Source organism: Ascaphus truei, chromosome 19 (genome assembly GCF_040206685.1).
Source record: "Ascaphus truei isolate aAscTru1 chromosome 19, aAscTru1.hap1, whole genome shotgun sequence".
Lineage (NCBI taxonomy): Eukaryota > Metazoa > Chordata > Amphibia > Anura > Ascaphidae > Ascaphus > Ascaphus truei.
The window spans coordinates 15,482,877-15,509,566 of record NC_134501.1 but is presented as its reverse complement, the minus strand read 5'-3'; the positions used below and the strand labels follow the sequence as shown (position 1 = coordinate 15,509,566).

The 26,690-nt window shown below is 43.5% G+C and overlaps 3 protein-coding genes across 3 annotated transcripts in view; 1 reads left to right on the top strand and 2 right to left on the bottom strand.

Annotated features, from left to right (window-relative positions):
• The first annotated feature begins 715 nt into the window (after nucleotides 1–715).
• On the top strand, nucleotides 716–10,248 carry LOC142469938 (deoxyribodipyrimidine photo-lyase-like). The gene is made up of 8 exons (XM_075576726.1): nucleotides 716–1,060; nucleotides 3,414–4,353; nucleotides 4,757–4,929; nucleotides 5,561–5,645; nucleotides 5,808–6,040; nucleotides 6,235–6,429; nucleotides 6,749–6,974; nucleotides 8,300–10,248. The coding sequence occupies exons 1-8, from the start codon at nucleotides 842–844 to the stop codon at nucleotides 8,836–8,838; spliced, it is 2,610 nt and encodes an 869-aa protein (XP_075432841.1). The 5' UTR covers nucleotides 716–841; the 3' UTR covers nucleotides 8,839–10,248.
• GCSH (glycine cleavage system protein H) lies at nucleotides 9,272–18,659 on the bottom strand. The gene is made up of 5 exons (XM_075576727.1): nucleotides 18,446–18,659; nucleotides 12,874–12,953; nucleotides 12,242–12,305; nucleotides 11,201–11,332; nucleotides 9,272–10,402 (listed from the first exon to the last, which is right to left on the bottom strand). The coding sequence occupies exons 1-5, from the start codon at nucleotides 18,597–18,599 to the stop codon at nucleotides 10,305–10,307; spliced, it is 528 nt and encodes a 175-aa protein (XP_075432842.1). The 5' UTR covers nucleotides 18,600–18,659; the 3' UTR covers nucleotides 9,272–10,304.
• A 6,625-nt stretch (nucleotides 18,660–25,284) lies between these two features.
• The window catches only part of LOC142469937 (polycystin-1-like protein 2), a 62,289-nt gene continuing 60,883 nt past the window's right edge, over nucleotides 25,285–26,690 (bottom strand). The window contains exon 43 of the mRNA XM_075576725.1: nucleotides 25,285–25,638. Within this exon, the coding sequence (XP_075432840.1) occupies nucleotides 25,504–25,638 (135 nt within the window). The 3' untranslated portion in view covers nucleotides 25,285–25,503. The remainder of the gene's footprint in view (nucleotides 25,639–26,690) is intronic.

Here is a 26,690-nt window from a genome sequence, read left to right as displayed (position 1 = left end):
AAATGATATATAATTGAGTATACTTTCCTGCATGGGTATTTACGAAGCATGTTTTAAAAAAGCATTAAGGGAATTACATTAATATAATGAAATAGTTGTAGTAACCAATTGCTGCAAACCAATTTTTTTTTTACATCCTCTTGCAGATGTTTCTCAGGCCTTAGTGCTGGGGGTTGGGACAGTAAGTCAGGCCACATCTGTATATGTGTTATTATCACATTCCTGGAAGGCTCCACAAACAGCTTTTCACCAGTCAGTAATATATTGGAGACAGAGTGAGGAGGCTGCATTACAAATGTCACCTGTGATACTGTATTTGAACGAAAATATAATTTCAGGGATGTGTGTGTTTTATGCTGTGCAATTATATCTCACACCACAACAAAGTGATTGCATACTTTTTCCTACATTAGCCGTCCTTAAATCATATTAATCAAATAACACATAATACTGATTACCATATACTTGTGCAGTTATTAGGTAACATGTTAACACATTGTATTTGCTGTAATTTCTTATCACTCATTCTTTGTGTTGTTATGGTTGAAGACATTCCATTTGCGATATAATAACTTAGAATATACAGGCACATGAAATATGAAACTAGTGTTATCTTCCCATATACATCAGTGACATTATTTAGGCAGAAAGCACAATTTTCCCTTAACAAAGATGGTTGCTGGCATCAAACATCAGTCTGAGCATGTGTGAATTCTGCTGCTAGGTCAGAGGGGAAGTGTAAAGAGGAGGGAGGTTACACAACCCACAGCTGGTGCTTGTGTAACAGTGTCCCTTGGAATAAAGTAACCAATCTTTTATTACAGGAGATACAATAAGGAGAATGGCCGGAGCTGAGTGTGCAGTGGCAGATATGAGGGATATGAAGCGGCAGCTGGAGGCTGGATCTGTGCAGGCTGATGAATTCTTTTGCATGGTGCTGTCCTTATTGGGCAGTGACAGAACCCTCACCCAGTTCCCTGAGCTGGTCCGGAGTCTGGGAAACAGCAATCCCATTCTGCATTCAGAATTATTACAGATACACGCTGCCTACTTTTGCAAGGTAAGATCTGGCTGATGTGAAAGGTCCAAGATGTCTTTTTGATGGAGGTTTTGGACAGAGCTGGACATGAGTTAATAACAAGTTAGTTATACTATTTAAACTGTGCAGTGTGTGTGTGTGTGTGTGCAGTGTGTGTGTGTGTGTGTGTGTGTGTGTGTGTGTGTGTGTGTGTGTGTGTGTGTGTGTGTGTGTGTGCGCATATGAGCATACAGTAATATTTCCATGTGATTTATATATATATTAGAAAACCTCCAAAGAGATACATGACAAATATGCGTATGCACGAGTCTGGAATAAACAAAATATATCGCCCAAACCAGAAGTCAAAAGGGAATAAGTACAGAGCACGAATGGAAGAGTCAAAAAGTAAAAGTACATTGAAGTCCAAATATAGTTGGGTTTGTGTGTATTCATGTGCTGGTCTTATTCCCTCTGGCTTGTGGTTTGGGGGATGTTTTTTTTTTTTTTTTTCAAACTTAATTTTTTTATTGATATTGCGTGCATAGATATACAGAAATACAACATTAGAGGATGGTATTGAGGATACATAAAATAAAGAGATAGCGCGTGAGGGGGGGGGGGGAAACAGCACTATGGTGAATCGACTGATCATCTCGCACTGTCGGTTAAAACCAATAAACACCGGAAACAACGCCTCCTTTGCTATTAATTTGCACCTCTCCTGGCAGCCACAGATAGGACACAAAGGCATCACGTGGGAGTATGGGAACTGACACAAAGTGCCACCGATAAACACCAAATTCAAATGCGTTTTTACCCTTAACGCTGAAATATATATATATATATATATATATATATATATATATGTAAAGATTAAAACACGGAATTAAAAAATTAAAAAAACACTGATTTTATGAAAAAATAAACATCCAAAACCGGAAAAATAAATATATATATATATATATATATATATATATATATATATATATACACACAGTGGTTGACAAATCACCAAAAAATCTACTCGCCACACAAAAAAATCTACTCGCCACCTAGTACCAAACGTGTGCTGCTTGGGCCAATATTTACAATTTGTATTCACACTGATACACATACACACTCTTTCTTCACTTGCTTTCTGGAACCTTTTGACACCTCTAGCCATAAAACACATCCACACCGGGGGAAGGACCAGCACAGATAACATTCCAAGAGACACTGTTTTTAAGTATACCCTTGCTTCATTCATTGTAACATCGCCGGAAGAAGAGATCAGTGTATCTTGAAAGCTCGCACAAATAAAAGCATTTCGTTAGCCACAGAACGGTATCATCTATTTATTTTTTGATTATATATATATATATATATATACATGTTTTTGCTGAACATTTCAGTCGTAACCCCTTTTTGCCAGTTTTCTAACACTTTACAATACATTGCATAATACCCACCTAGCAGCAAAGGGGTTAATATCTATATCCTTTCTGTGATGAAAATGTGCTTGATTGGCCTGTATCGTGTCTTATGGTTTTAGCACCGCTTAGTAAACTTAGAGATGGGTAAAACCCGGCGTGTGAAACCAGAACCTTACATTCCAAAACCAAATACAAAAACCCTTTAACATTTTCAGAACCAAAACCCCAACCCCCCCCAGTGCCCACCTTCTGTATGTGTTTCTCGCCATATCTGTAAAAATGATTTACATGTATATTATTTTGTTACGATTTTAAGTTATGTAATGCTTTAGTATGCTATTGTAGCATTTCCTGCTTATTTCCATAATAACGCCAAAACCACAACCACAACACACAATTTATTTTAGAACCAAAATCAGAACACAAGTGAAAGTTCCCAATCGTAGTAAATATGTGCCAAAGGCATCCTGGCCCCTTAACTACTTCTCCTCCCCTATGAGACTTAAGTGTATGATCTTGTATGAAAATGAACAGTACAAGTTTCTCTACAACCCGTACGATAACACAGAGACCTCTGGTGGAGGTTTTCCGGTGCTGGGTTATTTGGAATTAATATATTGCTTTGGTAACTTTTTCAGGTTTCTTTAAATATTATTCTAGGCAACCACAAATGCCCAAGAGAAAAACATATCACGCGTAACGTGTTTGCTTGAAATGTTGGTATATTTAACCACTTCAATGACAGGAGTTTAGACTTTCCTTCTGATGTTAAAACCAGGAGATTACCTGTTGTTCTGTCACAATAATTGGATTACGAGCTGTTCTGTTGCCTCTATTTCTGCGATGTGCTTTTTAATGTATCTTACAAAACCTGCACGAATAAAGAGGAATGGTAAAAAAAATTGTAGGTTACCTGTAGAATACCAATCAAGCATCAACTGAGTTATCTAATTCTTCTTCTTTTTGTCTTCTTCTAGGAACCCACTGACTCAGGAACTTTAGGTTCTGATGTGGATTTAGAATTTGCCATAGCTTTATCTCTCCAAGAACATCCTTCCACCGTACACCCTCCCAGGTGTTCTCCTGTTAACCCAAGTTATGAATTTCAGACACAAAACTCTAAGCTTTCGTTTGCTGATGCTGCCAAAAGATCACCTGCTCAAAGCCGGAATCCAGATCGGAAATCCTCATTAAACCCCAAAGGTGCAACTCTAAATGATGATGTAGTCACAAATGGTTTTGCTCAAAACATAGAGAGGCCTAAAGCAATTGAGCAGGAGAGGACAGGTGTAGATAATTCTTATAGTGGTCAGCCTGAGCCGGAGGATTGTGTTCTAAACCCTGGTGACGGTGGTGGAGATTTTTTCCACGTAGAGTCTTCAACTCCAAAACAAACTAACACTAAAAGGAGCAGAAGAAGCAGAAGAAAGAAAATGTCATCTCTACCAAGGAGCCCTGTAACCATGAAACCGGCAGTAGTTTGGTTTAGGAGAGACTTACGTTTGCATGATAACCCAGCATTAATTGCTGCTCTTGAGCTTGGAGTGCCAATCATCCCTGTGTTCTTGTGGTGTTTGAGTGAGGAAAATGGTCAAAACTTCACACTGGCCACAGGCGGTGCATCAAAATACTGGCTTCACCATGCCTTGCTCCAGCTTAACCAGTCTCTACTACATAAATTTGGCAGCCATATTATTTTTCGGGTGAACAAGTCTTGCACCCAAGAACTTCTGTCCATTGTTCGGGAGACTGGGGCAGACACCGTCATAGTGAATGCAGTGTACGAGCCATGGTTAAAAGAAAGAGATGATCTTATATCAGAGACATTAAAGGAACAAGGGGTTGTTTTCAAAAAGAGCCATTCGTACTGCTTGTATGAACCATACTCTATGAGTACTGAAGGGATTGGACTTAGAGGTGAGACTTCCAATTGTTAAAACCCAAAATACTGATAGTTTTGATTAGCATTAGACACGGATTTCTTCTCTTGCCTCCATAATTTCATATTTCCATTGAATACCAAATATTGTGGGCCCGTATTTGAGTCCCTCAGGTGCAAAACTGGTTGAAATGTATCATGAAAGAAATCTTATTTTAAGTAATGGTATTTTTTGATGACTCTGGTACCGTATTTTTAGAATGATCCCAGTTTTGCAGCTGGAAGGCTGATAAAGTTGATTTTGTTCATAGACTTTGGAGGTGTAAAATGTGTCCAGCACGTTGTTGATACATTTTCTAAACCCATATTTTTGACAACACAGGCAGTACTGGATGTATATTCTGATCTACACACGTAATATTTCTGGGTGTCTTGCTCTAGGTATTGGCTCTGTGACCCATTTCATGAGTTGCTGTAAAAGGAACTGCTCCACTCCAATAGGAACGCCGATAGAATCTCCCACTAGCCTTCCCATTCCCTCTTGCTGGCCTGATTCTATCAACCTGGAGAAGCTGAATTTATCAAGAATGCCACGTAGGAAAGATGGCACTGTGGTGAGCCTTTCTCTTCGTGTTGAACATCAAGCAGTTGTTTTTTTTATTTTATATCGGACATTATTGTACATCCGTCACAGAAGTGTCAGGCATTTCTTTCAGAGTATTTTAACATTAAACCTTAAGCGAGTATCCGCCTAAAAAGGGACAGCTTTGCATTAAGCTCTTTGGTAATTCTGGATTACAATTTTGCGCAAAGCTTCGTAACATTATTTTGTTTTACTTTCAAAATGAATAAAAATTGAGTTTTCCAAAAACATGTGATTCATACGTAAGAAATCACAGCAGAATAATGGCTGAGACTTTTCTTACTAAACTGGGATGAGCGTTAAAGAATTAGCTAAAGTATGACCTGTTCATTGCTAAGTAATATCATCCTTAGGATAAGGGATACACTCTTCTTGGTAGTGATTCCTGATAATGGGAACTACTGATGCAACGGATTAATTGGAAGCCTTATTAAAAGTGACCAAAATGCATTCCATTCCATTCTCGTTATGAAGCCTTCCTGCTTGGTAGAAACTTGAGTCCCAAACGATCCAGCCCAGGCGGTTCTTCCAGTGTGAAGAAAAACGCACATTAACAAGTACAAGAATATGGAGACTATATTAGCTGTTTTCTGTTTCTGCAGATTGACTGGGCAGCTACTATTAGGCAATCCTGGGACTTCCGTGAAGACGGAGCTTATAAATGTTTAGAGAACTTCCTTGAAGATGGTGAGTGAGTTTCTTTTACAACACAAATGCACCTTAAAGAAACTCATTTTAAATCATTGGCCCCTTTTGCTTCTGGGGACCCACAGATGACTTACAAAGTGCAAGGCCAGGACACCCATTTAGAGACAGCTTCTCTTTATTCTTTTTTTTTTTCCCCCGTAGGAATAAAATACTACGAGAAGGATTCAGGCCGTGCGGACAAACCTCACACAAGCCATCTCTCTCCGTATCTTCACTTTGGTCAAATTAGCCCCCGTACAGTGTTACATGAAGCCTATTTCACCAAGAAAAATGTACCAAAATTTCTTAGGAAGCTCGCTTGGCGGGACCTGGCTTATTGGCTGCTTGTCCTGTTCCCAGACATGCCGGTGGAACCCATCAGACCTGCATATAAAGTATGAAACAAGCTGTACATGTAGTTACATTTAGTATACACTTTGTATAACAAATGACCAAGCATTGAAAGCAAGTTTAATATCTCGATTAATATTGGAGTGAATAGCAACCGCACAAGCAAATCTGACCTGTGATGTGTTTGCTTAGTTTCTTGTCCAAAATAATCAAGCCAACAAAAAAATGTTGATTTCAGAGTCAGCGTTGGAGCAGTGACCATGATTATCTGCAGGCCTGGCAGAAGGGACTGACCGGATACCCGCTAGTAGATGCTGCGATGAGAGAGCTTTGGCTCACAGGCTGGATGAATAACTACATGAGACATGTGGTTGCCTCCTTTCTGGTGGCTTATCTGCACATTCATTGGGTGCATGGTTACCGATGGTTCCAGGTGCGTTTTGAACATTCTCCAACAGTAGTTCTCAGCCCTTATGACATAGCGACACACCTAGCCAATTTGGTAAATACCATTGACTCCTGATGTTGTCCTGTAAATAGAATGTTGCTATTTTCTTTTTCTTAGACTTAGAGTTGTGTTTTCCTGTACCCCTCTACAAAGGTTTCCTAATCTTCAGCCATAGATCTTTGCAAATCGCCAGGGAGAGGGGTCGTCAGAATACCGTGGTCGAGAATAAATGTTCTAAAGACAATCTGAGCTCTGTGCTCTTGGGTAATATTATGGGGTTTTATTGCTGGTCTTTGTCCCTCAGGACACCCTTGTGGATGCGGATGTTGCCATCAACGCCATGATGTGGCAGAACGGGGGCATGTCAGGACTGGACCACTGGAACTTTGTAATGCATCCTGTGGATGCTGCACTGACTTGTGACCCCTACGGGTCCTACGTGAAGAAGTGGTGTCCAGAGCTTGCAGGTTTGTCCGATGAATACATCCACAAGCCCTGGAAATGTGCCCCGTCTCAGCTTCGACGGACAGGTAGGAGACCATCACCTTGATCATTGGCATACCGAGGTTAGCAAATGCAAAGTAGCTACAGTAGTCATCTTGTGAGCTGACAATGTCCATGTGAGATACAACGCAACTGTGTTCCTAGAAGTGCAGCCACTGTATCCCTAAGAAAAATTGTGGCTGAGGACATGTGCTTCCACAGCTTTGGTAACAATGCTGCCTGCTACCCATGTAAGATATGCAGGGAAAACAAAACATTCATTAAGACTGTGTGCAGAGTGCAGTGTGTCGCAGGCCAGTGTGTTGTGATTTGTGTGCTGTTTAGGTGGATTTGGGGGAGGCAGCAAGTTAAGATAAATTATTAGCCAAACTGTTCAGAAACTTTAGGGCATAATTGGCCTAGAAACGTCCCCAAATCAGTAACTGCTGCTAACAATTCTCAGACCAGGGCACTACTTGGTTATTAATAACCAAATAATGCCCCGTTCTTTAGGAAATTACTTAAATATAACAAAATATTAGAATTTAGAAGGAAACCTATATAAGAGACATTTTGTTTACAAGTACAGACTGAGAAGAGAGCAGAGATACTGGTTTTCAGACTGAATATAACCTCTGTGTAAGACTGTACTACAGCGCTCCTCACTTTAGAAGTATGCTGTGGTAAAAGGATTGGCCTGACATATATGGAACACAAAAGTACAGATCCTGCACTCCTACCAATTTGGCCTAAAATATACTAGTGGTATGTTTACATTTAGAACCTAAGTCTGTGTGACAAAGGAGTCATCTGGTTGCATCATTTGATCAAAACACGATTCCAAGCTGCCAACCTCAAGGTAGACTCCATTTAGTAGGTTCCTACACTGAATATATGTAATTTCTTATTACTGGCCAAAGCCAGTATCAGTTTCCTTATTATACAGGTGAACTGTGGGTGCACAAATACCCTAGTGTGAAATATTACAACTTACACATCTCTTCTTTCTGTCAGCCATAGTTACACACCTGCTCTTCAGTGGAGGGTGATGTGTAGACTGACAATGAGGTGTAAAAATCAGTAACTGCTGCTAACAATTCTCAGACCAGGGCACTACATGGTAATTAACAGCCAAATAATGCCGTTTAGGGAATTAGTTAAATATAACAAAATATTAGATTTTAGCAGGAAACCTATATTGAGATACATTTTGTTTATAAGTACAGACTGGGAACACACCAGGTATACTGGTTTTCAGGCAGAATACAACCTCTGCCTCCTATCCGATATCTCTGAACACTGTATTATTGAGAATGCATATCACATTGACATATTAAGGTTTCTTTTGTGTATTTTTATTTGTTTTTTTAAGGTGTAGTCCTAGGTCAAAACTACCCCCATCGCATAATTCTGGACTTAGAAGAAAGAAGGGAACAGTCTTTAAAAGACGTAGTAGAAATCCGTCAGAAGCACTCAGAATACATAGACAAGGTTTCTGGGTGTGATATGGTGCACATCCCTGATCAGCTCCTGGCCCTCACCTTGGGATGTCTTGACGGAGAAGATGAAGTCATCAAGAACCGCACAGACTGCTTCCTGTTGCCCGTCATCACCCGGAGAGAGTTCAAATATAAGACCCTGGAACCCAATGCAAAGGACAACCCATACGACACTGTGCTAAAGGGCTATGTCAGTCGCAAGCGAGATGAGACCGTGGCTTACATGAACGAGAGGCATTTCACAGCCAGCACCATCAATGAAAGTGCTCAGAGGTATGAAAGGAGAGAGAGGATTAACAGGATAATAGAAGGACTACCTCAACCCAAAGATCCCAGGAATAAGAGCCGGAGAACTCCAAGGCAAGATCCCTTCACAGTAATACCTCCCTCTTATCTGCATCTTGCTAATTAGAACGAACGATGTACCACTGAAACACTGCAATGTTAACCTTTATTGCTTTTCCAATATACAATATTTATATTAAGTCCATGATATTGGAAATACTTGTAAATAATGAATGCTTTCTGACAACATTTGCAATTGCAGGTTTGACTTTTTAGTTTTTACCTTTGGGACATAACATAAAAGGAAATTTAAATAATTGAGTACTCTTCTTACAAACGTTTGTCTTCTGAGTCGTCTTTTTCAATAGGGCTTTTGGTCTTCATTCTGTCTGTACCTTTTAGCACATGGTAAGTACATAGGTGTATTGGAACACTCCAATATATTCAAGCATATGAATACATGGTTTAAATGAAGACCAATGGTCCTGCTCCTGGGCGGATCTGTAGCTGCCCTTCATATAGAATGCGGTGTAGAAAAAGGAAGGAATAGGCACATCATATTTGTTCCAAATCAAAGATTTATTGTGCCATAACAAGAACTGATGCTTCGACTGATTGCCGCCTCTCTCACTGACATGGGGGACATCGAAATGTTGTTATCGAAGTTGAGCTGAAATATCGCTACTTCTTATGCCACATAAACTGTAGCAAAGCCCATAAATTGAGGCAAGTAACTAACAAGAGGGCGATTATAAAAAAAATAGACCAACAAAAAAAGATTAAGGGAAAATAAAAAGTCGGGTGGTCAATGAATCAGTTAGAAGCATAATTATTTTGGTAAAATGTACTTAGTCACACAGAGACCTCAAAATATCAGTTTCCTTGCCAATACAAATACTGTTTTTCTGCAGTGTAATGAGACAACTCCTGTCCGTCCGCACAAATAATAATCAAATTGTAACAAAAGACAAGAAACTGGTTGATAAGTCTGATTTATTCAATTCGATTACCTTTGAACCTGCAGCAAAGATGGGGCCTTATCTGCAAACTTGGCTACAGCTGATGCAATTTGTATCAAAATATGATACTTCTCTGCAAGTAATTATTCCCACACAGAAAACTAAGACACCACAGCAGGAGGCCAGTCCTTGGCATGGCAGCATGCAAAGGTGTCCCATTTAACACCTCTGTTGCTAGAGAGACCTGCAGCAATTATAAATGTGCCCAGACAGCTCCAGTATAAAAAAAACCCATAAAAATAATGAGTAATTAAGGCTATTGTATATTACCATGTTAATTGTTAAGTGCTTGTTTTTAGCTACGTTTTAAGACCATTCACCTCTATTATTTTTTAATCATTAATGTTGGTGTGTAAGAGGTTAAGTGAAAATCTCTGCTCCATAATTACTTGGTTTACGTTCAGTGCGACTTACACACATCCCCTCTGAGGGAAAACTGCGTTGTATTAAAAAAAAAAAAAACATTTCCGTGGTATGCAAGTCCCAACAATGCTGAATCCAAGACTTTCTGCACACCACTAATCTGAATCTACACGTGGCTAAGCGGTCTATCTTTGATAGTTCACGAGGCTCATCAGTCTTCGATTGACTTTATGAATTTTTCATACGCGTCTTCACTCATCAGTTCATCAAGCTCAGATGGGACATCCACGGACACCTTAATCAACCAGCCTAAAAAAAAACACACAGTGATTGGGTGTTAATACTTTAGTAGATCGAGGGCTCTGCATCACAACGCAATGCGTTAAGACAGCTACCAAAGCTAAAAGCGTTAAAGTTGCAATACCTAGTGCAGTCTAAAATTAAAAAAAGTTTTTACTTTTATATTTTAACAACTTTCTCATACAGAAATGATTTCCTTTCAGTTTGTGCACGGGTGAAAGTGTTGCTAGAATGTAAAAATATATATATTTTTTACCGAGTAATTTTGCTGCCTTGTCATTAAGGAAATTATTCTGTATCCGCCTAACAGCAGATCGGACTGTTTGTGGCTTCAATTGGGAATTACGTTCAGAAAACGCCTGCTCGACGGATATACAGTAAGGCCACAAGGCCCAGATCCACAATAGGGTGCTAAGCTTTAGCACGCCTCAGCCCCCATGCCTATGAATGGGAGTATAGTTATACTAATGATTAGCACCGTTTTGGGGATCTGAGCCTAGATGTGCTGCTATCTCCAATAGGTATTTATTAAAATAAACAACACACACACACACACACACACACACACACACACACACACACACACACACACACACACACACACACACACACACACACACACACACTTTCTAAAACATTACTTCTCAAAAGGAAATGCAAACCTTTTTTTGTCATCTACAAAAAGACGGGACACACAATAGACTTCCGGTGTTTAAATACTCCCCAGCAATGGCTGCACCGCACCACATGAGACAGACACGTCGGAAAAACTATAACACACCTGAATTGTTCTTTAGTTTTTTTTACCTTCATCATAGCAGGATTTGTTGACCAAGCCTGGATTGTCCGCTAAAGCATTGTTTATTTCAGTAACTTCTCCAGTCAGTGGGGAATACAGTTCACTAGCAGCTTTAACACTTTCTAAAGCTCCGAACTCGTCTGTAGTGAAATGGTCAAAAGAGAACATGGAAGGTTTAATTCAAGTACAGGCAGTCCTCGTTTTAAAACGCTTCTTTTTAAAACGAATGGCTTATCCAACGCTATGCAATGCATACCTATGTTCACTTTTACAACGCCAAAACGGCTTATCCAACGCTCTTACGACGCTTTGCAAAGTTGTTTCTCTGTATATAATATAAATATTATACAATATTATACTATATCATATATTATATTTTTATATTATATATTATGTTATATTATATATATAATACAGTATATGCACTATATAATTTATGTATGTGCTGCATATCTTATTGTGTGCGTAAAATATTTGGTGTATTTTAGCATTAAAAATGCCTTCAGGAACGGAACCTTTCATTTAAACAGTGTTCCTATGCGAAAACGTATTTCGCTTTACAACGTTTCGCTATCCAACGCCATTTTGAGTAACGCATTGTGTCGGATAACCGAGGACTGCCTGTACCATAAAAATGTACATGAGGGGAGGTGGGAGGAGTGCTTACAGAGGCCCCACGCTCTTCCCGTGGCTTCGGGAGACACGTTGCCATGGCAATGTGGCATCAAATTATGCAGTAGTCACGTGATGTCGCATTAACATGGCAACGCGACGTCACATGACCCCGCTGCATCATTTGATGCCGGAGACAAAGTATGGGGGGAGCGCGAGCAGGGGGCGCAGGGGAAAACGTTTGTGCACCCCGGATTTAGATCATTAGAAGGGCCAGAAGGGCACAAGTCACAAAATGCTGAAGCACATTTTCAGCAGTTTTCTAGGTGACCCGAAGGCATTTAAATGATCTATCAGACCATGCCGATTACGTCATTTTCCCTAGAATTTCACTGGTCCTACTGAAAGGATAACAAGTTTGAACACAAAATACATACCCATTTTATTCAGTTTGGTCCCAATTTCTGGAAGACCACAATAAACCACATCTCCTAATGCCTCCTAAAATAAAAATAATCAGGTCAACAATTGATACTTCGAACTACTTCGTTGTTTTCTAGTAAACAGGTGTCAATGTATGATTTGGCAAATAAGTTTACCTTAAAATATATAGATCATACAGAATAAATGATCATGCCAGATATGTTTCAATGAACTTCAAATTCCCAGTGTGTCAATTACCAACTTAAGAAAATGGTCTTAAAAGCCCAGGAATTTTTTTTTTTCTGTAAGGAAAAACATTCTACACAATACTTTATATCTACTATTTTTGGTGCAGCGTCCCAGTTTAATAAATATTCGATATATATTCACACATTAAGGCCCAAGATCACGGTCTCCAAAAAGCACTATTCCAAGTGTCACAGTTAATATAAGCTTCAACAGCAAATAAGCCTGTTTATTATTAATAACTGATAAAGAACTGCTAGGGCATTAAAAATAATACTTTGAATATAAAATAGTGCCAAAGTCCAAAAAGAAAGCCCAGCCTATGAATGAGTTTTGCATGGGATGGTTTACACATCTCAAAGATCATGGACAGGTGCAGGCTGAACAAATAAATCAATACCTGGGCAAATTTGCTGATTCCTACTGTTCCAATTCCTTTTTCAACCGATATCCATTCATGCTTGTCTGTGAATTTGCGAGCTGCAATAAAACATGCAAAATCATGTCACAGGACACAAAGAATAAACAACCTCACCCGTCATTTCCAACTTGTGGGGGGGGGGGGGGGGGGGGGGGGAGAATGACATACATGAAACTAGAGGTAACTCTCAATGTATTATTTCCTGGTAAAACATTTTATAAATAAATACAAAGGAGGATTTAGAGGGGGACATGCAGATAATGGCAGAGAGGAGGATGCTTTGAAACAAAAATAGGAAGCAATGGATCAGAAAGAGCGACAGATACACAAAGAGAACGAAGGCACAAATGCACCAATAAGACACAAACGATTCTCAGTGGTTACCTTTATCCCAGGTGTATGCTTATAGAGCACAGTGCTGTATACATGTGTAGCCATGTATTCTTTTTGGCTACTAATCTACCCTGCCCAACACACAAGCCCTGGTACCAGGGCAGGCAGTATTCGGATTAATCCGGGGTTTCCCCTGCAGAAAGCAGCTCCCTTGAGTGACATGGGGGGGTTAAAGCCTGTGTTTTGCCTCACTTAGGCTGCGCTTATAGTGCCGGCAACGGCGACAGCAACATCGCGTCGAAACAAATGCATTGCCGCCGTCGTGTGCGCTTATTGTTAGTGCGACGCGACAGCTTGGTCGCTATCGCTGGAAGTAATCTCAATTTGATTTTTTCAGCGACCGCAGCCTGACGTCACCGCCGCCGGCACTATAAGCGCAGCCTAAGAGGAGTGGGACAGCTACCCCTCATCCCATCACGGGTTGAGGGAAGAGATCAGGATAGACCCTGGAGGCCTCAAGCCTCCTGGGTTGATTCCAGGGACCATCCGGAGGAGGGACAATACAAGAGAGAGTTGTACCAGTTGTATGCTGTGTGCTGTTGGACAATAAAGTGTTCCTGTTTTATAATATACTTCTGCCTGAGTGCGCAATTGATCAGGGGGAGTAGCAGAAGAGAGTTCTCCTGCAGGGATTGCCTCCAGCATTCCTGGAGCCTGCAAGAGATGGAGGCGCTGTGCCAGCGAGAAAGAACCAACCATCACCCCAAAAGCCTGTCCCGTCTTCCCCACCAACAACGGCGGAATCTCAGAGCTTCTGTCAACCTGTAATAGTGTAATCTCCCAGAGGGTGGGTGGGGGGGGGGGGGGGGGGAAACCTGTTACACATGATATGCAACATTACAATTATGTGTGGTACTTGAAAACATTACACACTGCCAACAATGCGCCGTTCATTTTATTTGTGGATGTCTTCCAAATACATCGAATAGAATAAATATTCAAATTGAGGATTTTGCTCCAAGCACCTAATTCAATTAAAAAAAAAAAAAAACTATAAAATATGCTGTCACTTATTTATACTATATGGGAATGGGTATATCAGGCCGAGGTTTCACAGCATTACAAACATGAAACAAAAGCAAAATTAAAAAGACGGGAAATCATGTTCACATCGACCATTAGATAAGCGAAATAGTTCGCAAAATAAAATAAATGTGTTAGGCAAAAATTATTTTTTTACAGTAAGTTTGTTGTACATACACGTAATAAATAAAATACCCAGGGTTTGAGAACCCATTTGCCCCCCCCTTTCTTTTTTTTTTTTACAGAGGCAAATGGACCACTTAATTTGATTCAGGTAACTAAGCAGAATTGTGCAGAGAACAGAAACTCTTCCTATCTATATACGTTTACAAGCACAGCTAGAAACTGCTGGTTTAAACCAGATCCGGGCTCAGGCTGCCCAGAACTCGGCATGTTCAGCAGGCGCTGATCCGGACACATTGCCCAGACTTGCAGAACCTTCGCTTGATAAAAACAACAACTTGCAGTTTGAAGATCTGAGAATTAAAACCAAGCTGTTGATTATATTTTTTTGAAATAGACTGTGACAGTTTTACCATTTTTTTCAGGCAATAAGTGAATGCTTAAAGACACAAGGTCACTAATCACCTCACTCGGATGCTACATCTCTAACAGCACTAAATACTGCAAACGATTGCATGATATGTATGTATGTATGCATGTCTTTATTTATATAGCGCCATTAATGTACAGAGCGCTTCACAGCAGTAATACAGGTGACAATCATATAAATAATAAATAACTACAAGTAACACATAATGGGAAGAAGCGCTTCAGACATAAAAGTAACATTTAGGAAAAGGAGTCCCTGCCCCGAAGAGCTTACATATAACTGTGCAGATACAGCTTCCCTTCAATCTCTGATCTCCCACGTGAAATAAAGTATTAGAAACCTGAATGCTGCATTGTAGGGCTACAAAGTCGTAATCCTAAAACGCCTGCAGCATGGGAGGGGAAAAAGGTGGGGTTTCTTCCGTGTTGTGTACTGTATATGTGACAATTGTGAAGAAACAGCACACCGGAGGACTAACACTTTCAAAGGCTGCAAGTGTGGACGGAAAAGGTGCAGAATGGTAGTATAATAGCACAAAAAACAACAAATTACTGTAGTACAAATTGAAGGTTGGTGAACTCAGGGGAGCGTGAGAAAGTATTTATTCACTTAAGGGGTAGACAATGCCTGGAACACCCTCCCTGCAGAGGTGGTAGGAAAAACACTACAGATATGAAGAAATCCTAAAGCGGTGAGCAAAACAAAATGCAGAGATCACGTGGGGATGCATACCGTACGTCACTACAGGAGTTCTTAAACATTCCCATGTTGCAGACCACAAGGCGTATACAAAGCTTTGATCATCAATATATCTGTATGGCTCTATAAACACTGGCTTTAGCAGCAACGGAAAATGCCGGCTTCAGAAAAGTTCTGCTGGAGGAAAATGTTTAAAGCGTTAAGGGGACCGATCACTAAAGACTTAAGGGGACCCCCACTAAATACTAAAGAAGGGGGCCGCAGTTGGAAAAATCCTTTACAGTACAGAGAATTGGGGAAACCATTGGCCGCATCTCAATGACAGAGTTGGATTTAGAGTTCAGATGTAAGTTAAAACTTTGGCTACGCTTATAGTGCCGGCGATGTGACGGTCAGGCGACGGTCGCTGGAAAATCAAATAGAGATGTCTTCCAGCGATCGCGACCAATCCGTCGCTCCACGCTTACCGTAAGCGCACACGATGGCGGCAATGCATTTAGTTTGCCGCGACGTCGCGTCGCTTTCGCCGTCAATATAAGCTCAGCCTTAGAGATAACATTTAGATGTGTTTACCATCACTCAAAGTGCACACTACATTTTATTTATTTATAAAAATGTTTACCAGGAAGTAATACTTGAAAACGAGAGGTAACTCTCAATGTATGTCCTGGGCACAGAGTTATAAAAAAATACATGGTTACAGTAAAAGAACAGAGGTTATACATTAATCACAGAATGTTTGTGTATTGCTCAGTATTTTTGTGCTACAATTAAAAGTCCACTAATCTTACACAAATAGTAGGTACGAACCTATGAATGGATCATGGCACCATGATATGAAGCGTAACAGATACATTTCTGCACTAAGTGGAGTATAGAAAATAAAGTTGCTACGTTGTACATTTCTCACAAAGAAGCGCAAGACGAGTAAATATGGCAGTTAATTTAATATACAGGGAACTCCTTCAGCGAGAAAGGAGTTGAGAACATACTGCAAGTCCTGGACGTGTCCAACTGAAGGTGTGACAGCTGCACGGGTCTGTATATTTGACCTTGTTTATTACACGGTTTGTGACCGTGTTCCATGTCTGCTCAAATTTCTACTCTTTTTTTTTTTTTTTTGTCGGCTACGTATCCCGCGTTACCCATTTGCTTATAGAGAAACCATGAGCACTGCATTGGGAAAAGACTTGTGCGTCCACTGTGGTGTGAAGGTGTGTGGGTACTTTGTGTACTTGAGGGGACTTTATGAATAACCCCTTGAGAACCAGACAGGACTGCAACTGAATGTGAATTCTAATATAAAATTGAAATGGCCCTCCACTTCATTACACTAAAGACTAAACTAACACCTTTGGCTCCAGAGGGGCCTGCAATGTTCGTACTTCATTTCTTTGGCAAATGTTGCTGAGCAATACACATTTAACAAAAGTCCTGCTTAGGCTACTTGCCTAGATCTAGATGCATTACAGGCACTATACATTCAAATGTATGCGCATACTTTGTGCAGCAAAATAACCATACAGTTGTCAAACCTCAGTACAGTAATTTGCACAATTGTCTAGTTTTGCAGTGCACGCATGTAGTTGTGTAGCCTTCTGCAGTGACATTCTTGCAGTGTGATGCATGGAAACCAAGCTCAATGTGCAGTAATGCAGCGGTGCGCAAACTGGGGGGCGAGACTTTATTGGGGGGGGGGGGGTTGCGGCAGTTACAGAGGCCCCGCGCTGAGAGCGCTAGGCCTCTGTAAATTTACTTACCGGCTTCAGTCCACGCGTCTTCATGGCAACGTAGTGTCAAATGACTCCGTGACATGACCCCGCAGCGTCATTTGACGCTTCATAAGGGTGGGGGGGGGGGGCGCGACCGAGGAAAGCAGGAAGGGGGGGGGGGGCAGCACAGGAAGTTTGCGCACCCCTGCGAATAATTTATAGCCCGCTGTGTGTGTAGTTAGCTAGGCAGTAATAATCACCAATTTTTAAGTAAATACAAGTCTCTACTTAAGGGGGCATCGCAATGCTTTAGTCAGCCTGAGAATAACTACAATTATTTTGTTTCACACGAGACAGGCAAAGACAGAATTATTATACGCCAACATATTTTGTAGTGCTGTACAATACGGTTGGAGGATGAAAAGTGAACTAACATTGTGCATGCAGTTAGCTGGGCAGTAATGTTCATGCAGTAATGGTAGGTGCCATAAGCTTGACAGTAAAGTGCATGCAATTAGCTGGGCAGTAATGTGCAGGCAGCAGTGAGCAGGCAGTTAATGGTGCAATAATGTGCATGCAGTAAGTAGTGTGTGAATGCAGTGATATATGTGCAGATGTGTGCATACAGTAATGCGCATACAGTAATATGTGCAGTAATGTGCATGCAGTGATATGTGCACATACAGTAATGTGCATGCAGTAATATGTGCAGATGTGTGCATACAGTAATGCACATACAGTAATATGTGCATGCAGTGATATGTGCACATACAGTTATATGTGCAGATGTGTGCATACAGTAATGTGCATGCAGTAATATGTGCAGATGTGTGCATACAGTAATGCACATACAGTAATATGTGCATGCAGTGATGTGCACATACAGTTATATGTGCAGATGTGTGCATACAGTAATGTGTATACAGTAATGTGTATGCAGTAATATGTGCAGTAATGTGCATGCAGTAATATGTGCAGTAATGTGCATGCAGTGTTATGTGCATGCAGTGATATGTGCATATAGAGTAATGTGCATGCAGTAATATGTGCAGATGTGTGCATACAGTAATATGTGCATACAGTAATGTGCATGCATGGCAGAACAGGACAAAACTGAATAACTAAGTTGCCACTTCCCCCCCCTGCACTGACAGCCATAGGAATTACTCACCGGAGAGTAGCTGGGAGCCGGTAGCCAGTCTCCTTACCGAGTACACCAGCAGGGACCGGCGGTAGGCGTGGGCTGGGCTCGGTTTGGGGAGGAGGGCGGCGGTGCACAGAGATGCAATGCTGCCCCTCACACTGCTCGCCACTCGCACCGCCATGTCTGCTGAGCTCGAGCCGCCGCCACCGCCGCGCGGATAGAACGTTCTGTGGGCGGGCGCGAGACCCCAGCACTACTGCGCATGCGCGGACAGGGTCAGCAAGCAATGTCAAAATGCAATGTGATATAAGAATGCAATGTTATAAGGAGGTACAGTAATGTATTATACATTTAATGCAACATAATAATAATAATAATAATGTAATATAACAATAATACAATGCAATGATGTAATAATAATATAATATAATAATAATAATAATACATAACAATAATACAATGCAATAATGTCATAATAATGTAATATAATAATAATAATATATAACAATAATACAATGCAATAATGTCATAATAATGTAATATAATAATAATAATATATAACAATAATACAATTCAATAATGTCATAATAATGTAATATAATAATGTAATATAATAATAATGTAATATAACAATAATACAATGCAATGATGTAATAATAATGTAATATAATAATAATAATAATAATAATAATAATAATACATAACAATAATACAATGCAATAATGTCATAATAATGTAATATAATAATAATAATAATAATAATAATAATATATAACAATAATACAATTCAATAATGTCATAATAATGTAATATAATAATAATGTAATATAATAATAATGTAATATAACAATAATACAATGTAGTCATGGGGGCTGGAACTAGGGGAGTGGGGGGTTACTTCAGACCCCACTGGGTTTATACATGTTTACATTATAAATATGTATTTAGATTACTGCTTTTGTACCGTGCACCCCACAACTGGAACAATCTGTCGGAGACTCTCACAGCCGCCACCAGTCTAAGGCTAAGGTCCCGTTGCACGCGTCCGCACGGCTGGCTTGCTTGCCGGCGGCGCGTGCAACTCGCTGTACCGCGATCTGCGGTCTACAGGCTACTTTTCTCGGAGCGGGGGGGGCGTGGCCAAACGGGTCGGGGGGGGGGGGGCGGCCATGACGTGAGGGGCCGGAGCGGGAGGTGGGCGGGAGTGGGAGGATTGACAGGGAGGGGGGGCGTGGCTTGAGCGGAGGGACCCGCTACTCTTCCCCCCCCTCCCTCCACGGGCTGCCACGGGCTGCAGGTAAGTAAAAAAAACACACACACGCAGGCACTCATACATACATACACACACACACACACACACAGGCAGGCACTCATACATACATACACACACACACACACACACACACACACACAGGCAGGCACTCACGCACTCATACACACACACACACACACACAGACAGAGACAGGCACGCACGCATTCATACACACACACACACACACACAGACAGAGACAGGCACGCACACAGACAGGCACACACATACACACACACAGGTAGGCACGCACGCACTCAGACACACACACAGAGAGGCACTCACGCTGCTTTCACTCCACACTCCTCCCCGCTCCCCGAAGCCTCTCCTCCTCCCGCAGCCTCCCCTCCCCATTGGCTCACAGCCACACCACGTGACGCGTCAACGCTAGGAAACACCATTCTGTGGTGTCTCCTAGCGGCTGACGCGCCACAGCGTGTGATCAGCTGTGCAGCCAGTGGGGACCGGGACCGGCTCGCGAGGATTCCCCTGCTGGTGGGGAACTCGCTACATTGCCGCCCGCGCCAACGAGCGCAGCGGGTCCCAGGCCTAAGGCTGTGCTTATAGTGCCGGCGACGCTAATTCGTCCAAAAACAAAAGCATTGCCGCCGCCGCCGCGTGTGCTTATAGTGCACGCGACGGAGCGACATCGCCGTCGTGAAAACCCGCCGCCGGCAAAATTTGATTTTTCAAGGGCCGTCACGTGACGGCCTTGAACAAATCAAATTGCGGGAATCCCGCGATGCGGCCGACCGGCGAAACATAACTTTTGCCTCGCCTTGGCCTTAGGCCTCGTCCAGGGTGGAAACAGGCGCACTGGCGCTCCAGCGCTGCGCCCTGCTCAGCCGGGCAATTCCTGGCCGGCTAGGTACGCGGGGGGGGGGGGGGAGGAGTGCGGTCACGGAGCTGGTTCGCCCTCAATGGGTGTACCGCTCACGTGACGCGCTTGATTTTGATTGTTCGGCAAGTGGCTGAGTGCCGAGCAGGCACGCCCGCCCGCTCACACAGGCCACATGCATTGTCGCAACGTGCTGGCGCTCATGCGCGGTGACATCACGGCCCCTGCTCGGCTGGGAGATTGTTGGCCGGCTTGGTGTGCGCGTAGGGCGACTTTGGGGGCCGTGGCCATGGCATCACGGAGCTGATTCGCCCTCATTGAGCGAACCGCTCACGTGACGCGCTTGTGGATGACGAATTCAAATTTGTTTGCTCTGCAAGCAGCTAAGCGCCGAGCAGGCACTGGCTCACGCTGGCCACACACATTGCCTCAATTTGTTTCATAGCGGCCAGTGTGAACGTGCTCAGCTCCACCCTGGCTGAGGCCTACATTCTTTCAAAACTAAAGCTGTCTCACATTTTAATCTGGTCTGTAACTGTTATATACGCCTATAATATACAGTTAGGTCAGGAAATAATTGGACACTGATACAAGTTTTGTTATTTTGGCTGTGTACCAAAATAAATTCAAGTTACAGTTACATAATGAATATGGGCTTAAAGTGCAGTCTATCAGCTTCAATTTGAGGGTATTCACATCCAAATTGGAGGAAGGGTTTAGGAATTACATCTCTTTTATATGTAGCCCCCTCTTTTTCAAGGGACCAAAAGTAATTGGACAATTGACTCAAAAGCTGTTTCATGGACAGGTGTGCGCTATTCCTTCATTATTTCATCATCATCAATTAAGCAGGTAAAAGGTCTGGAGTTGATTCCAGATGTGGCATTCATGTTTGGAAGCTGTTGCTGTGAACCCACAACATGCGATCAAAGGAGCTCTCAATGCAAGTGAAACAGGGTATCATTAGGCTGCAAAAAAATGAGAAAATCCATCAGAGAGATACAGTAGCAGGAACATTAGGAGTGGCCAAATCAACAGTTTGGTACATTCTGAGAGAAAAAAAGAACGCACTGGTGAGCTCTGCAACACAAAAAGGTCTGGACGTCCATGGAAGACAACAGTGGTGGATGATTGTAGGATCCTTTCCATGGTAAAGGAAAACCCCTTCACAACATCCAGCCAAGTAAAGAACACTATCTCTAGGAGGTAGGCATATCATTATCCAAGTCTACCATAAAGAGAATAGTTGAACCCCTTAGGCACTGCATGCAGTCACGCATCCCATGCTGTTGGCGATATCATTGTATATTATTGTTTTGTTTTCTCTTCTCCATGCAGGGGAAGAAATACAAAACACAGTATAGTACGGGTAGTGTAGGGACTGCTGATAGGGTCACCCTGACATGGTTGCAGGCTCGAAATGTTATGGCCGAAGGGTCTAACTAAATGACCCACACTCGAGAAGAAAAAACAGAGTATTGAACGAAATAATTTGTCATACTGGGTGTAGTATTGAGGCTTCTTTGTCTATTGTTGTTTAATTATGTCTCTATCCTAGTAGCACTCCAATATATAGATATTGCCCCTCCTCTGGGGACTACTAAGTGATGTAATGGGTTAACTGAGTGGGATCACGCTAGGGTTGCCCCCTCTTCATTGTGCTGTAGGATGGCTGTGCAGAAGGGATTGCCCCTCCCTTGCAGGTCTTTTAACCAGTGGTGTCACCATAAGGCAATAGAAGGGTGTATATACAGTATAGCTGCACCCAATGTTCTAGAAGCCGGTTCCTCAGAGTTCTGGGAAAGGGCCTCACAGTGAGTCCTGTAAATCTGATGTAATGAATGTCACTCTCATGTAACCGCCTTTAGAGACGGAAAGGGGGGTTACATATACCGTCATTTGCGGCGCATAATCCACAGGACTACGGAACAAGCGAAAAAGATACAACATTGTCGTATAATCCGCCGCGGCGTATACCTGCGACTGAAATGTACATTTAAAAAGAAAATCCGCACATTATCTGCGGTGCAAGATAATCCACGGCGCCCTATTTGCACATTTAACAGATAATCTGTGGATTATACGCGTATAATGTAGTGGGTTTGGGTTTTGAACTGGCTAAGACTATGTATTGTGCGTCTAAGTGGGATTGTTGTTCTACAGCAGATTTCAGTTTATTTAAAAAAAAAAAAAAATTAATGGAATTTTCGATTTTTTTTTTTTTTTTTATTGCAAGCTTCTTGGAGCACGATTCTCCTTTTTTCATTGTAGCTGTGTATTTTAATGTTGTACTATTTATATCACACGTCTTGTATGTTTTTAATTATTTTTGTCTGTGCCACATCCATTGTACAGTATATGTTGTTACCTTATACACAGGGCCGGCTCCTAGCTTTGCGGGGCTCGATGCAGGGGTGTTCGCCTCTTACCTGGTCTGTCATCTTCTCCTAAGATCTCACGGCGTCACATTGTCATGGCAACGTGACGCCATTTGATGTCATGGAGCCATGGTGTCGGAACACTGTAGGAGTAGACGCCGCCGGACAAGGTAAGAGATACTTGGGCTTAGTCCATAGACACTTCGAGGGGCTTTCCCTGGCCTTAGGCCTGGACATAGTTGTTTGCCGAGTGTGGCCTTACACAGCGCGCCGTCCGTGGGCATGTCGGGGGCGGGACTGAGGGCGGGCCAGTGACGTCACGGAGCTGGTTCGCCCTCATTTGGCGAACCGCTCACGTGACCGGCCCTGCGCTCCGGCAAGCAGGAAAATCTGAAGACTCTGTGAGACACACGCTTCCGCAAGCGTGCGCGAGCCCCTGCTAAAGCCGCTCTCATTGCGGCTGCAGGGGCTCACTGGTATGCATGCGCGCGCCTCAGCACGGGTCAGCGCCGCTCCCTGCACCATGTCCGAGGCCTTTTAGGCCTCGGATATAGTAAGCGCTTAGGTGCTGCTGCTCGCTCTCGCTTGCTGACGCTCGCGCTACCAGGAGCTTTTTGCTGTCCTGTCAGAGGAGACAGCAAGCGCGATTGGGAGGCGGGTATCACTGTGTGTGTGTGTGTGTGTCACTTGGTAGCTGTCAGTGTGTGTGTGTGTCAATTTGAAGTGGTCTGTGTGTTTGTGTGTCACTGGGGAACCTGTGTGTGTGTATGTGTGTGTGTGTATATTATATAATATATATTTTAATATTTTAAAAATTAAAAAAAAAGACCTGTTGTGAGAATAAATTATTTATTAACATTGTGCAACTTTGATAAATATATTCACACACGCACACGCACACGCGCGCACAGACGCACAGACGCACAGACGCACATGCACACACGTACATTCATTTCTGGGTGTTTGGTGCTATGCTGTACGTACATACAATCCTTCCGGTCCCCACCTGACCCTGCCCGGTGTCTCCGGTTCCCCTCCTCACCCCCCCCCCCGTCTCCGGTTCCCCTCCTCACCCCCCCCCCCCCCCGTCTCCGGTTCCCCTCCTCATACCTCCCCCCCTCCCTCTCTCTCCACCCCCCCTCCCTCTCTCTCCCTTCTGCCCCCCCTCTCTCTCCCTTCTGCCCCCTCTCTCTCCCTTCTGCCCCCCCTCTCTCCCTTCTGCCCCCCCTCTCTCTCCCTTCTGCCCCCCTCTCTCTCCCTTCTGCCCCCCTCTCTCTCCCTTCTGCCCCCCTCTCTCTCCCTTCTGCCCCCCTCTCTCTCCCTTCTGCCCCCCTCTCTCTCCCTTATGCCCCCTCTCTCTCCCTTCTGCCTCCTCTCTCTCCCCCCACCCCTTCTCCCCCCACCACACCACTCCGTTTGCCCCCCCCACCACCACCAGCCCGTTTTCACACCCACCCCCCTGCACCAGCCCCAGCCCGTTTTTCACACCCCCCCCTGCACCAGCACCAGCCCGTTTTTCACACCCACCCCCCTGCAGCAGCACCAGCCCGTTTTTCACACCCCCCCCTGCACCAGCGCCAGCCCGTTTTTCACAGCCCCCCCCTGCACCAGCCCCAGCCCGTTTTTCACACACCCCCCCCCCCCCTGCACCAGCCCCAGACCGTTTTTCACACACACCCCCCCTGCACCAGCACCAGCCCCAGCCCGTTTTTCACACATACACACACACACACCACACACACACTGCCTTCTGTCTGGTCGCGTTGCTCTGTAGTGACAATGGCGGCTCTGTAGTGCTCTGTAGGGAACCGGCTGCAGCCCCATTGGATGGGAGCGGTCGCGTGACCGCTCCTCCGCTTCCCCGATCAGCAAATTTCAGTTTGCCGCTCTCGGAAGAGTTTCTCCTCCTCAGCGCGCATGCGGAGGGAGAAACTATAGCCGCGCTGATAACAGATGCAGGGGCTTTGTGCATCTGTTCAGCGCGGCTCAGCCCGCCTCAGCGACGCTGAGTGCACTATGTCCTCGGCCTAGGCTCCGCGCTCTCCTCCGGCAAATCAGTTTAATTGTTGTGGGGAAGAGCCCGGGACCTCTGTAAGCGCGGGGCTCAGTTTGATGGCACCGCCATTGCTTATACATATATGACACTAACACATTTAATAGAGAAGCAAGTTAATGTACTGAAAAGTGCACTGATTTCAATTATTACAAGAAAGAGGGAAAATCATTTTTTTTACATTGAATTCAATGGTCTTAAATGTCTTTTTACGATGAAAAACTGCCAATCTTTATTCCGCAGGCTGTGAAGGTTAATATAAAACAAAAGTGACTTGTTTGCAATGTATATAATTTATTAAGTACCATGAGAAAATCAGCGCTAAGATAGGTTTTGCTATATTTTCTGTTTCTAAAACAGTTTATTACATATGACAGAAGACAGCAGGACAATACAAAACATTTGCAACATCACCTTCTAAGCACAGCACGTGATACCTTTGTATGTTGGCATATTACGGCATATTACGGCATAACACAATACATTATATTCGGGATAGACTTTTTCATTTGTCCTGGATCCCGGGAGAGACTTGCGGGATACTTTCCCCGGGAGCGGCACTTTCTTTTTTATATTTCAACCCCAGAAAGCTGAAGATTTTCATTAGCATGAGATCTACAATTTCTTCCTCCTCGGACGCCTAGAAATAATCGGAGAATTGGCATTACGTTTTTACTGCTCAAAAGAAGATCAGGCCGGCGGGGAAACACGCATTTCTACAACAATACAGTCCAGGGCCTCCGACAGGGGGGAGAGCCGGGTCCGACCAGATGCAGAGGTCAGCCCCAACTTCTGCGTCCAGCTGCCGGGCCTCTGGTTGCTGCAGCTGGGCCCCCCGGCTCTCCCCGGCTGCTGCCTGCCTCTTTCCACGCCATGCCTCTCTCCTGCCGGTGCGCACTGGGAGCTGGGCACGCCCGAAAGTCAGCGGGAGACAGAAGCAGACCAGGCGTGGGAGAGAGGGAGGCCCGGCGGCGGCAACCAAAGGTAAGTGTGTGGTGTTTGTATCTTAGGGGGGGGGGACGGGGACGGGTAGGGGTTGTAGCAGTGTCTGTATATCAGGGGGGAGGGGGTAGCAGTGTCTGTATATCAGGGGGGAGGGGGTAGCAGTGTCTGTATATCAGGGGGGAGGGGGTAGCAGTGTCTGTATATCAGAGGGGAGGGGGTAGCAGTGTCTGTATATCAGGGGGTAGGGGGTAACAGTGTCTGTATCTGGTGGGGCAGAGGTGTTTTGTATTGGGGAAATATTGTTTTTGTGTATTGTGGGGGAGGGGGTAATTATTGTGGATGTGGGTTGTGTGGGGGGATTGTGTGTGTGTGTGGACGAGGGGGCCCAGTCGGAACTCTAGTCCTGGGCCCCGGGAAATCTGCCGGCGGCCCTGATGCTGGATAAGGTTACCAATACACTGCCACATTACACACAGAAGCAACAAATATATAAGCGTGGGGCACACTGCAAATGTCAGAAATCTCTTAGTGATCACACGTCCATTTTAATGTAATCATTTTCAGAATAGATCAGGACGGATATTAACGTTTTAGGGAGCCTCTCTTTTTTCAGAACAGGTTACTGGGGAAGGGACGGCTGCTCCGAAACATTAATACCTGTCCTGGTCTGCTCCATTACAATGGAAGTGATGTAACCAGTAAGTGATTTCCGTTTTATGCATTGTGCTTCCATTGTGTGCATGCGCT